Raw genomic sequence first — 13,320 nt, 5'->3', positions numbered from 1 at the left:
AGATTTCATCCTCGAGTTACTTTGAGCATCATCTATATTATTTCCACAAAGAAAATGGAGTATTTAATTTCTAATAACTCCTTCAAACCAATTAGAAATACAGTTTGGAATTGAAATTGATTTGTTTATTTAGAAATGTGGAAATGATGCTCATTTCAATGATGCTCAGAACAATGCAAGGATTAAATCTTCCAGGTAATACATGTACATAAAAACTAGAAGAGGAATGTTCAAGTTTCTGCATTGTGACATATTGGCCATGCTTCTGGTCTGACCATCCCCCAGCTTTTAACACTGCATGCAAAGACGATCTAGAAGAATTAGGTAAAGTCTAGCTTTTTCTTCTCTTTATCTATTCTTTGCCAGGGCCTCGGGCGTGAGGTGAGAATATGCAATTGTTATATGTTTGTATTCAATGTCTTTTCCTCCGTCTCATACTGTCTCATAGTCACACCAAATTGGTCCTACTCAACATTGGTCCTAAACTAACATAGCTGGCGGCATTCAGGATAATTAATAATTATTAGAAAGGGGTATAGAGTAATAATAATAATAATAATAATACTCAGTTTTTATATATAGCACTTATTACAATCACTAAGCGCTTCCAAGCTTGGAGTAGAGGTGTAGATCTAGTCGATGTGTCATCGGACTGTGGATCACATGGTTCACTGTTCGCACCCCTAATGTCTTTTGAAAGACATTAATATATACATTTGCCACTCTCCACCCAGGTGTAAAATTGTACCATGAATGCTGTGAGCACTGAAAACAGTAATCTGGTATCGCGGCGGTACTATTTGAGCACCTTGAGCATCTTGCATGGTATTAATTATAACTGTTATTATTAATAATGATTATAATAAGTGTTATTTATATAAGTCTGCTTTTCCATTTGCAGTAACTGTATTGTAGAATGTATTCTTACCCCGGATACAGCTTACTGGCCCAATAGGTTGCTCCAGGATACCCATGTTCACCTGGGTGGGGAGTTGCAAATGTAGTTTAATGCTTTGCTAAAGGATGTTAGTACTTAGCAGGGATTTGAACCCTTAAACTCTCCAATGAAGTCAAGTAACTGCACCACTTTACTATAATCCTTCAATGTTAGGGTTAATGCGAGGTCAATACCTTAGTCTGAACGGTGCATTCTAGAAACTAATCATGTTAGCTTCGGACCAGTGGTGTGTAGGGCTGAATGGTGTATAATCTCTCAGACAATAAGTATATCTCCTCAACATTCAGCACAATATATAACAATATAGAATAGTTGCCAGACTTTTAATGCACTCCATGTGCAATACACACATTCTACACCACTACATTCATAGTCATTAGTTTGAGTCATCCACAGTGATATTAATCAGACTGCATCAAGGGCTGCAGAAATTCTAACTTGAGCTTTGGGTCAATTATGGGGCATAAGGCACCTTAATCTCAAAGTAACTGCAATATTGCTTTCAACCAGCAATCTCTGACTCTTTATACACTGCAACACAATAGAATTTTACATAAAACATACTAAAACAAACATAAAATATTATAATTTGTCCTGTTTTTTCCCTAATACAAGTAATGCATTGTTATGGTTTATAACTTTAAAGTACATTAGGCCTGGCATGGAAAGTACACATAGCATTTTCAATTGTACTTATTTGAATAAATTAAGTTCATAATTTGATATTAGATATTGAACCTTGGAATGATTTTTATGCAGCCTTTTAATAGTTCATACTAAAACTTTTATAGCAAAGCTAACTTATTGAAAAGTCTGTTATGGAAAACACTTGAGGATAGTTATCAATACAGGGAATAATTTTCCTGGTATCGCATCGCAATTTGCTATGCATTTTTGCATGACTGCTATACAAAATATCTTTTGTGTAGCAGTTTTCTTCCATAGAAATGTACAGAATTTCATTTGAAATATTTATCCATCGCCTGAAATTGCTAATCAAAAAATTTGAGGAAAATTATTCCCTGCAATAGAATATAAGGTTATCTCTGATCACTTTTGTTGTTCATATATACTCTCGATATATTTAATGGCTGCCTAAAATTGAAATGCATTAAAGCGTACAGAGATACACAATGTACATGTTATGTATGAAGCACAAGCTTGCATCTTCCAATGGGAATCTTGACCACGGAAGTACAGTACTTTTCATTATGTTGTCCTTGTTCAATCCTATCTGTGCATCTTATGCATGCATGTAGTAATTAGTCATTTGAGTGACTGCATAGTTCAATTGTCTCGTTTCCTGGTAACAATAGTCCCATAGTGATATATTGCTGTTGTTAATTATGTTGACTTGACACAATAGTTAACTCTCAGTTTCAATGCTCGATTATAAGTACATATGGTGAGAGTGGAGCAAATAACCATACACAGCTAGGCTCTCGACTTGTAGTGGTCCATGTTTATATTCTTATTGTACTCCCAAACACTTTCACTAACACTCCTCATCTATGTATAAGGGAGTTTACAGATACAATCTGCCTGCGCATGGGCAGATAAAGGTCACTTGTACCAAAATGGTAACACCCACAGAGATGAAAACTAGATATGCGCTTATGAAAGTTATGTAACATTATTCATTTATGCACCAACGGTACATTCTATGATACGCAGGTTGAAGTATTCTTTTCAAGAGGGCAAACAAAAGGTATTCGTGAAGCACATCTAGGACTTTGGCAGTTATTATTCTAAGATGCTCAAAGTGGAACTTCTCCATGTGTAAAAGATCTGTGGATATTTGTGGTCATTTGTACCATGTGCTATCTGTAAACTCCCTTATTGGAAGACCAAGGATATCTGCTGTAGTTCTTTTCATTGCAAAGAGATGAAAGTCCGCCCGGATATTCTATTACAAATAAAGAGCAAAGACAAGGGGGTTGCCGCTTTTGGGTTCAAGTTCAGTGTCTTTTATGTGACTAATATGCATTATTGGTGTTTTTATACTATATCTTCCACTTAATGTTTTTCTTTTCTGACTCTATTTGCCTGTGAAAACTATCTGAATCTCCCTTGTGTTTATTTCAGTGTTTATTTCTCTCTCTGTCTCTCTCTCTCTCTCTCTCTCTCTCTCTCCCTCTCTTTCCCCTCTATCTCCTCTCTGCCCTCTCCCCATTTTTCAATTTCACTCTCTCTTTCATGCCCTCCTTTCTGTCTCTCCCCTCTCAATCTCTCTCTCTCTCTCTGCTCTCCCCCTTTCTATAAATATGCTTTGATATATTCCAAGTTCCTTAATTTCTTCACACTCATCTAGCTCAATCTTTGGTTGTCTTTCTAACCCCTTATTTCAGTCTCAAACCAATGATCATTTGTCTCCCCAATTTTGATTGTTGTTCCAGGAGAATTTTTATTCAGGCGCAGAAAGTAGTTCGGTATGATATTTCCAGTTGCATTCAGCAGCATTAAAAAGCTGTTTCAAATTCTAAAATAGCAATTCCGATTAAAGTGTTATAAATGATCTCTAAAAAAATTCTGTATTGGCATGAAACTGAAGCGATCCCACAGAGCTAGCGCATAAAAGAAGTGAAGAGAAAGAATTGAAAATCATATAGAAAATGCTAGGAGATGTGAGAAAAAAAATGTTTAAAAGTAGCGAATTTGCACAAGAAATCGACCATATATTATTGCACTATTTATGTATTTATTTGTATTGGTTAGTAGTGAATCAGTGCAGCATTTAGTTCAATTTCTTCTTTCCTAACTTACTCTTACTTAAAAACTTTCACAACATTGGATAAGTCAAATAATGGTTACTAACAAATGGGATTTGGGGGCTTGCAATTCTTTGCCATTCTGTTTGGATTGGTAAAATTTTATAACTCTTGTTAACAGTAGCTTAATTGACTGAAATTAAATTGTAAAAGTTCTACATGTAAATTAGCCATTAATGTCAAAAGAAATTACAGAATCTTTACATTATTTGTTCATGTTTAATACTGACATAGCATTCACGTCATGCAAGACATGAGGTTAATCCTAAGCACAGTGTATAGAGTGTTTTTTAAGATATCTGCCTTGGGGAAAAAGGTCAAAGGTCCTTCAAAAAACACAATTGTGTAGGTTTTGATTACCTTTTGAAAGTGTTACAAGCACAAGTTTTCCTAGTAATAATCTTTTGAGAAAGTTGCTGTTTTTGATATCATCACAAATAGCTACAGTAAGTTCCTGTATTGCAATTCATGCATCTCCATATTAGACATATATTTTATTTATTGTTATCTTATCAGGAAGTAATGGTAGAATTGATAGGGAATATATGCATTGTAATATTAGTTGGTATCCTCTGCACTCTATTTGACCTAACTCTACTAATTGCTGAACTGATAACATGCCTAAATATATTGATACAGCCAAAGCCTAACTGTATTGATACACAGCACATACCTAATGATACCAATGCTTCTGCACAGGCACATAATCTACTGTTCTTTTTTTCTATTTTTGTGAGCCAAACTATTTCTATGTAATGATCATCAGCATAAAGGAGTGATTTATTATTCCTTCATATGAGAAGAAAGAGAAAGGTGTTATCCCTTTTATGGAGGGGAAGAGGATTATAGAGTAACAGTACTGTTAAACCTTGTTTCTGTTATTTTTCTGGTAATAAGTATTATTTTCCTTTTCATTTGAAACATTCATGTGTAATAGGATGATGGTATAGAAAATTGTCTTGCAGTGATTTTTTTTCTTCTTTCAACCAGTAAGGTACTGATATTCCAATGCATTAGTCCTCAAAATGCTGCAGGAAGGGAGAAAGAAATCTAAGCTCTTTTGATTGAGATGCACAAACAAAATATATGCACAGCAGAAATCCATGTACATGTATATAAGCATGGGTATGCACAATCTTAAAGCCCCACTGCACTACTTGTAGCTGCTGGCGCCCTCTATATAGCAAACAATGTCGAATCGGTACCTGTTGGTCCCCCATGATCCCCTTTTTCTTCTGTTAATTGAGAGCTGATTTGATGAGAAAGCCACCTGTCAGTGACCTCGCAGGGAGGTCTAATCCCTCATGGTCAAACTACATGTAGTGCAGACAGGCTTGGATTGGACTGGAGGAGGACTTTGCCTGCTTCCAGTCTACCACAACTCATTGTATAACTCTACGAGAGTAATATAGCTATAAGAGAGTCGTCTGGCCATCAATTTGTTCAAACCATGGGTTTACTTATTGGATCAACCTGCGTTGGCTAATTTGTGGCACTTCAAAATTAACAGTATTGAAAAACTATTGAACTAGCAGGGGAAAATATCACTAAATGTTTATTTTAAAAAATTAAAAAATAAATCATAAAAGTTGTAAAAAAAAAAAGAAGGAAATCACAGCAAATTTAGCAGCTACTTTGCATTCAGCATGTAAAAGCACCTGTCAACGATATATGTATCATTCACAAAGAGAAACCAAAAATTGTACATCAACACCAGAGCGTATAATTACAGCTACACAATGTACAAATTATCAAATGCCTAGAAAACATTCATATGGGCCAAATGTATGACATCAAATGATGACATGAAAGTGTATGCATATCATTAAACAAGTGTGCACACAACATACACAATTTGTATAAACCACAAGCACTTGATACAAAAAAAAGAAAATCTATCTAAAAATAAATAAATAGCAAAAAAGAGTTTCAAAAACATATGAAACATTATTACATTATTTTTTCTCTCTCTCTTTTTCTCTAGAGATATGTTTTGCATATCTTCTATTATTTATATTCTGTTATAATTTTTGTTTTGTTAGATTTTTTTCTTCAAATAATATAAGTGTCATAAATGTGTTGAAGGTGAGAAACTATGTGATAATTCATATAGTGTGGGTAAAATGTAGACAGGATACCGATATCAAATATTAGTACTGGAATAGTTGTCTATATATCCTTACAACATGACAAATAAGAATTCAGAGTAGAAATAATTCTTGTTATGGATAGATATGGGTGTACATGTACATTCATTGTCATTGTGTTTGAACTAAGAAAGAGGGTATTGTACTTAATAACTATATGATATAACACTTTTGATGTTGCTAATCTGTATGAAAATGCTGTCCAGAGCACAATTTGATTGTAAGACTTAGCTGTTGTATTATAGAATGTGATGCATTGTTATCACAGTGTATTTGAATTTGCCTAGCAACCATTAAATGTCAAATGATTAGAATGCCCCTGTCTTTTATTAGAATATTAATGTTGAAAGCATTATTCTCTTAGTTCCCCCTTACTCCTCTGTTCTATTAACCCTGATATATGTACTGATTTTCTGAATTAACCTCTAATATGTAAATGCAGACTCTTCTTTCTGTTCTTTCTTTCCTTTCTCACTTTTCATTTTTCCTTGATTTGTTAATCATGTATTTCGTTGTATGATTCCTTCAAATCAAATGATTATTGTCACTAAATCTTTCTTTCATGTTTCCTTTTCATTAGCTAATCTTTCTATTTCTATATTCGGAAATATACCTTTACATTTCTTACGTTTTCTACATACCCCCCTCACTCTCTCTTCCTCCACCTCCACCCCCCCCCCCTCCTCTCTCTCAATCTCCTCCTCCCCACCCCCCCCCCCCCCCCTCTCTCGATCCCCTCTCTCTCTCTCTCTCTCTCTCTCTCTCTCTCTCTCTCTCTCTCTCTCTCTTGGGTTATATACTCCATACCATTCCTCCTCTCTTCTTTTCTCTATCTTTCTCTCTCTCTCTCTCTCTCTATCTTCACAAATATCTGTTTTTCTTTGTCCCTGTATATTTGTTTGTCTCTGTCTCTCTTATACCTATCTCCATCTATATTCTCTCCTCTCTGTGTTTCTTTCTCTTTCTCTTTCTGTCTCACCTCCTCTTTTTTGGTGCATTATTTTGCTGTTGACACTAACCAATGTTCTGCCTTCCCCCTCCCCCCTTCATTGCCTCCTCGTTGCCCCACCCCGCCCCCCTCCCACCAGGAGGATAAGGACGGCTCGCGCGCCTCGACCAGCATCAAGATGAAAATCCCACACACACCATCCTTTAGACGCAAGGTATCATGGTTATGAACTTTAACCCCTGGGTAGATGAACGTTAACCCATGGATTTAGATATTGACTAATAGACAGCACGTCATTGGTGCACAGTAGATAGATAGAGATCCCATTTAATACAGGCACAGCTATCACACCACACAAGATGTACCTATTGATGTAGCCATTGGCATCGCCCCAGAGGAAGACGCCCCTTTCCCCATTCATGAATATTATAGAGATTTTGTAGACCGATGAGAGTTCTTTAAATATTCACTCGCAAAATTGCTTGGGCTGTCCACTCCAACAAGAAAAAGCTATTGCATGTAGCATAGGGTAGTACTAAAATTGAAATTGACTAGATGACACATAATGCTCTTACTCAGAAATTGGATGAGGGATCATCTGGAGTATGGATAGGCCTTTGGAGTATTTCATCATGTTTCAGATCATGGAATTTGAAAGATTTATATTCAAATGGAATTTGCCCTTGAGACAACAACTATGTGATAGAGCAAATGATGCAATTATTCTTGTATCATTGTTTCAGGGGGAAAAAAGCAAAAGTAACTTTTTAAAAGATCAAAATATATGTTTAGCTGGTTGCATTTTATGCATCTCCCAACTATTTATCCTAGAAAAGTAAAATTTCATCTAATGAAAAGTCAATGTTTAAATCAATTTAAAGGCAATACTTTTCTGTTATAGGATTGACTCATCTACGATAAAGTTCTTTGAAAATTGCTGTGCCTGTCTTGAAATGAACAACTAATTACTGTCTCGCTAGAACCCTGCTTATGCGTCTTGCTAAATGGTTTGTGCCATGTTATTAGTTTGCATGTACAAGCATGGATTTCTCATCTGTATTTCATTGAACGGCCTGCTTCTCGTTTTATTCAATTCACGTGCGGATACAGCTACTGAACAGAAGACACATTGTTTATGAATTCAAAGACAAATTCAGAGAAATCTTAAATTCTACATATACTGATTTTAGATCTCCCAAACTTCAGGAAGGATTCAACAATTCATTTGGAATATGGTGTTTTCTTAATTTCTTCTTGTTTTGTTTTTCCCCCACAACTTTTAACTCCCAATTTGATTCTTTTTTTGCTTTAATTTGGTGAAAATCACAAACAGTTTAGTTGGAAAATGTATTGTGTTTTTAAGGGTTCACAAGACATGAAAAAGGATATTCACAAACATTAGATCTCTTCTTTTAAACCCAAGGCAAAGACACATATTTTGTTGCACATTAGAAAACATTATAGAATTCATTTAGATTAGTAGCTGACAAACTGTATTCATTAGAAGAATTCATTAAGTAGCAATTTTATCTCTGGTTTCCGTGAATCTATGAAAATGTAAGTGCCCTATGATTAATACCAGTAGGTAGATGTGGGATTTTGTTATGGTCCTTTTGATTATGTAATAATGTATGGAAGGACAAATGATTGAAACTTCTGCAGCTGTAATGTACACCGTATCTGTTTTGTTTGGATTAGTTTTGGTTCATCTAGAAGCAGTTTGTTTCTTGATATTGTCTCTCCTTATTTATGATTTGGTTTGAGCATGGCATTTTTGCTACAATGCATTTTTGCATGCTACTTTACTTTGCGTTGAACAGCTATTTGAAGTATTATTAATGTCAGCTTTGTTGTAGTAACTTATCAAATATGGCAATTAGTAGCTTAATATTGATGGACATTTGAAATGTATACTTGTCTATATGTTTTCCCAGCTTTGGTTGTGATAAAATCTGTGTGTGCACTCTATACACGTACATCTGTATATTTGCATCATTTAATCAGAGTTCAAAATAGCAGCACAATATATGTACATGTATATATTTCACCACAAAGACCATATTAATGCAGTGTATCAATATAAGCACACACAAAATCAAACACATTGATCGGTTTCACAAACAGAATACAGCCTTTTTGTAAAGAGAATGAAATAAAAGTATAATATCTTCCACTCCCCAGGGAGTGGAGATTGTGCACACAGTGTGTGCGAACAAGCACTGAATCCAATGACCGGGGTAATAGTATATTTGTAAAGCGCTTAGAGACATTTGTATTAAGCGCTATATAAAAATTAAATATTATTATTATTATTTCAGATATTTTGTTACCAAGCTACTGCATCTGTATTTATAAAGTTTGTGTATTGCAATGGCTCTTGACTAAGTGGAATTTTGCCCCACTTTATTTATGTCTTATTTGCAATGCAGTTGTAAAATTATAATATAATGTATACTCAAATGCAATCTGTGCTTGACGGGTCAAGAAACTACAATGTAATCGTAAACCATATACAATGCACCCGGTATGCATACACTTATATATTCTAATTTTGTATATGTGTACGTGTATTTATAGATATACATTATGCATATCACTTTGCATAAATCACTATATATTACACAGATAAATTACATATCAGCACCTTCCCACAATTTACATATAAAGAACAACAAAAATATAACATTGGACACTTGGTGTGTGCAAAGTTGGTTTTGTCCGGTTCAAATTGCATAATATTCGTACATATCCACAACATGTACATGTACTCCCAAAAGCACTGAAAATCCCCTGTGCACAAATATGCCACTATGTTCATTTGTTCAAACAGGCTTTTTCAACAGAGAGATGATTTATGTTTGTTTATTTTATTTTATTTTTTGTGTCTTTTGTTACCTGTATTTGTACTTTACCTTTGTGTGATTTTCTACTCTGTATTAATTTCACAGCTTTTCAGTGATACAATTTTTTTATCGTTTTATTTATTTCCATATGCTTTTAGGTAATGTACATTATAGTAGTGTACCACATTATTATTTGTATTTTCTTTATCATTTAATTCTTATCTTTTGCCCTTTCATATAATTCTATATTTGTGTTTTATTTGTTATTATTTTGTCTGTGGCACAGGTTCTGCTCAGAAAAAAGGTGTGTTAGATCATCTCTTTCTTTTGATTTAAATTTTTTTTATCTCAAACTTATTTTCACAAGTTTAAAGACGAGGGCAAACAATTTCACTTGAAATATTACTTTCCGATATGTTGATAACACTCTCCCAATTGCTTACATATCTCTCAATAACTGTAGCCTCTGCTTAAGTTCATGGAATTCTCCAGTTAACTAATCAAAATCCATCCTTTAAACTACCTCCCTGTCTGAAAGATGAGTTCTCATTGGTTGTTGTAAGATTCTGGCCATTACCAATCAGAATCTACAAATACTTGACAACTTGTTATGAAATTTAACTTATTGGTTTCATATTTTGAATAAGCAACAGGACCTTGTCTTTCAAAATTAATCTGTATCATAAGAGACTGATTCTGATTGGCTGATGACAGTTTTCACCACCAATTTGATTTTTTTTTTCTTCTTTCCTTTTAAAACTGAAAATCATCAGAGAAACTATGTCATTGGACTATTCAAAATTCTGCCTTCAACCAATTAGAATTTGCCTTTCAAACGTGGCCCCTTCTCTCATTGGCTGTTGAAAGTTACTGTAAACAGCCAATCAGAATCGATCTTTAAGGACTAGACCTTTCCCTGGGAGGCCAGAATTGTTATTAGTTGAAAGAAATGCCATGAAAATATGTATGTGTATGCTGGGTTGTCTGGGCAAGTTACACTTCAAGATCACTTTCTTTAATTACTTTCTATTCTTTTTCATCACAAATTCATACATTGGTTGTATTTTTTATTTAAAGTATTTTAAGGGCATTTAGGAGCAATGGTTGACAGGAATTAATGTAATGCTCACTGATAAGTATTAAAGTGCAATGTCACAATGTTGCATATGATGTATATGTATACCAGGTATTGTCTTTGTTAAAAAAGAAAAAGATAGAATAATCTGAGGAGCCCTATAAACTCTGTTTTGTGAGCACCTTTCTGGCTTTAATTATTTGCGTTGTGATATTTTATGGTAAATGGCAATATTGTCTGTACAGAGACAGAAGGGCGTTAGATGATATGCATTTGGGTGACACAGAAGCAACTTAAAAATGCCAAGATTGAATAAATTTACCATATCAAGGACAGGGGTTTTGTCAAAAATATATATTTTTTTGTCTCTATTTACTACATTTTACCTAGTTTTCTTTTAAAATACATCTTTCCCTGGGAGGTTTGGACAAAAAGAGCTTGGATATTTTAAAGAATGACATAATTAACATCGCCACCAATTCCATAAAAGAAATTAATCCCTTAATGGCTAATACATCTAAATTGATAATGGTGATGGTGATGACATAAAGCCTCAAGCCCAGCCAATGCTAACTTCTCTGTTCAATTTGAAATGCTCACTGCTCAGATACATAAAGATACACTGTACATGTAAATACTTTATCTATATGTCCAAATCATTTTCTATATTCTTCTGAATAGTAGTTGTACACTTACATGTAGTAGAGGGATATCTTGGGTCTATCTATTCACTCTTGAGCACTTTCTCTCTGCTGCTATTCATTCCTCCAAAAATATTTCTGAGATGGATGTAACCTTTAAGTTTACATGGCAGTATGGACTGTCCGAATAGATCCATACGGGGAAACTTGGAAAGCATATCTTGGGATTTATTCACCACAATGTAGAAGGTTCAAGTTTGTAAGGGAGGCACTAGTTTTTTCTGAAGGTTTGAAATTTCTGAAAATTAATTAGGATTCGTATTGCCAAAGGCTTTTTGTGTTATTACGAATGCTCATTCATCCAAGGGTTCATAATTCCAAAATCTAAATATGGTTCATACCTTAATGACATTGAAGCCTGTACATTATTTTTGGGAAGTTTTGGAGTTATGAACCCTGTTTAGTTTTCAGAAGTACGAACCTTTGGAATTATGAACCTTCAGAAAAACGACATGTGACCTTTGTACCGGTAGATGGTGAATAGGGAATAAGACTCTCTTTTTCACTCATTGTTTCCTCATCTTCTATCTCAATCTTTCTTTTATCAATCCAAAATCATGCGCAATTAATGCGTCGCATTAACTGCGCACTAATATAAGTGTTTCACAGGTTATGATATTGCATTGTATTTGGCTTAAGCCTGCTAGGGAGCTGATTACCAAAGTTGGCTGAGTATTTTATCTAAGCTGAAAAAAGTTAAATATTTATATTTCTGACATAAGTATTGAGTTCAATACTGGCCCAGAAGAATGTTAACTATAATTATGTAAAAAGTATATGATTTAAGGCCCTTCTGATTTGATTAGACGACATGGTCCATAGTATCCTTTGATCTTGATCCTAATATATAAAATCTTGATTTCACAGCAAAGTAATTTTTTGTTCTGTGAGCCATGCTTTGAATTTTGACTTGTTCAAACTGAGTCGTTACTGAAAATGGATAATAAATTACTGTATCTATTCATGTCGAATTGATAATCAGCTAGATATTGAAGGGTCATTCCGATATATAGCCTGTTTTGCTAGAAAGATAATTCTCTGTCCTTTTTTGTAAGATACTCTTGTTTTGGATTTGAACCATTTTTTTCGGTTCACCATTTCTGCAGTTTAATTTTGTTTTCAAATTCCACCGTTCAGAATCCTAAGGCATGTTCATAGCATTTACCTTATTTTGAATCTACAAAGCATGAAAAGAATTAAAAAGCAAGAGCTTGCTGAGTACATCCAATCTTTTCAGATTGACCATCGCTGATATTTTTCCCACTTTTTTTTCCAAAATCTTTTCAGAGACCACTGTCGTTTTTTCAGGTACGTCTGCTGATGACTAAAAATAACGAGTTTGTAAAAAGAAATCAGATTTTCCAGTTTTGCTAATTGAGTTTGAGAGTCTTGCAAGTTCTTTGTTACTTCTTACAAGTAGTAATAGAATTGTCATTGAAGAAACATCTGTGCATTTGAGTTTTCATCGATTTCTGCATATTTGAAGGCTATTTTTTGTCATATTTATCCTGATTTTGCTTGTGCCTTCCCGACATTCATACAATTATTTTTATTTTTGGAATAAGCAGGGAAACAAAAAAAAAGGGAAAGAAAAATTACCCCCTTTGATTGAAGAAAGAGTTTATTTCCAGAAGATTAAATTTAATTGAAAAGAGGTATTTAAAAAATGCCTGCTTTTTACGTTCTAACACCAAATTCAAACTAAATTTCAAGCTTTATTTGAAGATTGAACTTTAATTTGCATATTCATTTGAGATCTGCTTTTTTTATGTTGAACAAAATCCATGGGTAGAAAGGTAATGATTTACCTCTGCAAATCTCAAAAGGGCTGCAATTATTAAAAGTGATTTATTTCAGAAAGTGGGCTATAGCAAATTTA

General features: G+C 34.1%; 1 protein-coding gene across 21 annotated transcripts in view; it reads left to right on the top strand.

Moving 5' to 3' along the window:
* Positions 1 to 13,320, top strand: part of LOC756684 (formin-binding protein 1) — a 57,609-nt gene that overhangs the window by 23,602 nt on the left and 20,687 nt on the right. For 7 of the 21 annotated variants that reach the window (XM_030997142.1, XM_030997127.1, XM_030997122.1 and 4 more), the window contains 3 exons: positions 367 to 381; positions 6,962 to 7,036; positions 12,729 to 12,749. The exons of 2 other annotated variants lie outside the window; for them this stretch is intronic. In XM_030997142.1, coding sequence (XP_030853002.1) covers positions 367 to 381; positions 6,962 to 7,036; positions 12,729 to 12,749 — 111 coding nt within the window. Of the gene's footprint in view, positions 1 to 366; positions 382 to 6,961; positions 7,037 to 9,951; positions 9,970 to 12,728; positions 12,750 to 13,320 lie in introns of all 21 variants that reach the window. 12 more of the 21 variants (XM_030997129.1, XM_030997126.1, XM_030997131.1 and 9 more) reach the window with 6 other exon arrangements.

Source organism: Strongylocentrotus purpuratus, unplaced genomic scaffold (assembly GCF_000002235.5).
Source record: "Strongylocentrotus purpuratus isolate Spur 01 unplaced genomic scaffold, Spur_5.0 spur5_scaffold_4, whole genome shotgun sequence".
Lineage (NCBI taxonomy): Eukaryota > Metazoa > Echinodermata > Echinoidea > Camarodonta > Strongylocentrotidae > Strongylocentrotus > Strongylocentrotus purpuratus.
The sequence above is the reverse complement of the archived record's forward strand: the minus strand, read 5'-3'. Positions and strand labels throughout refer to the sequence as shown.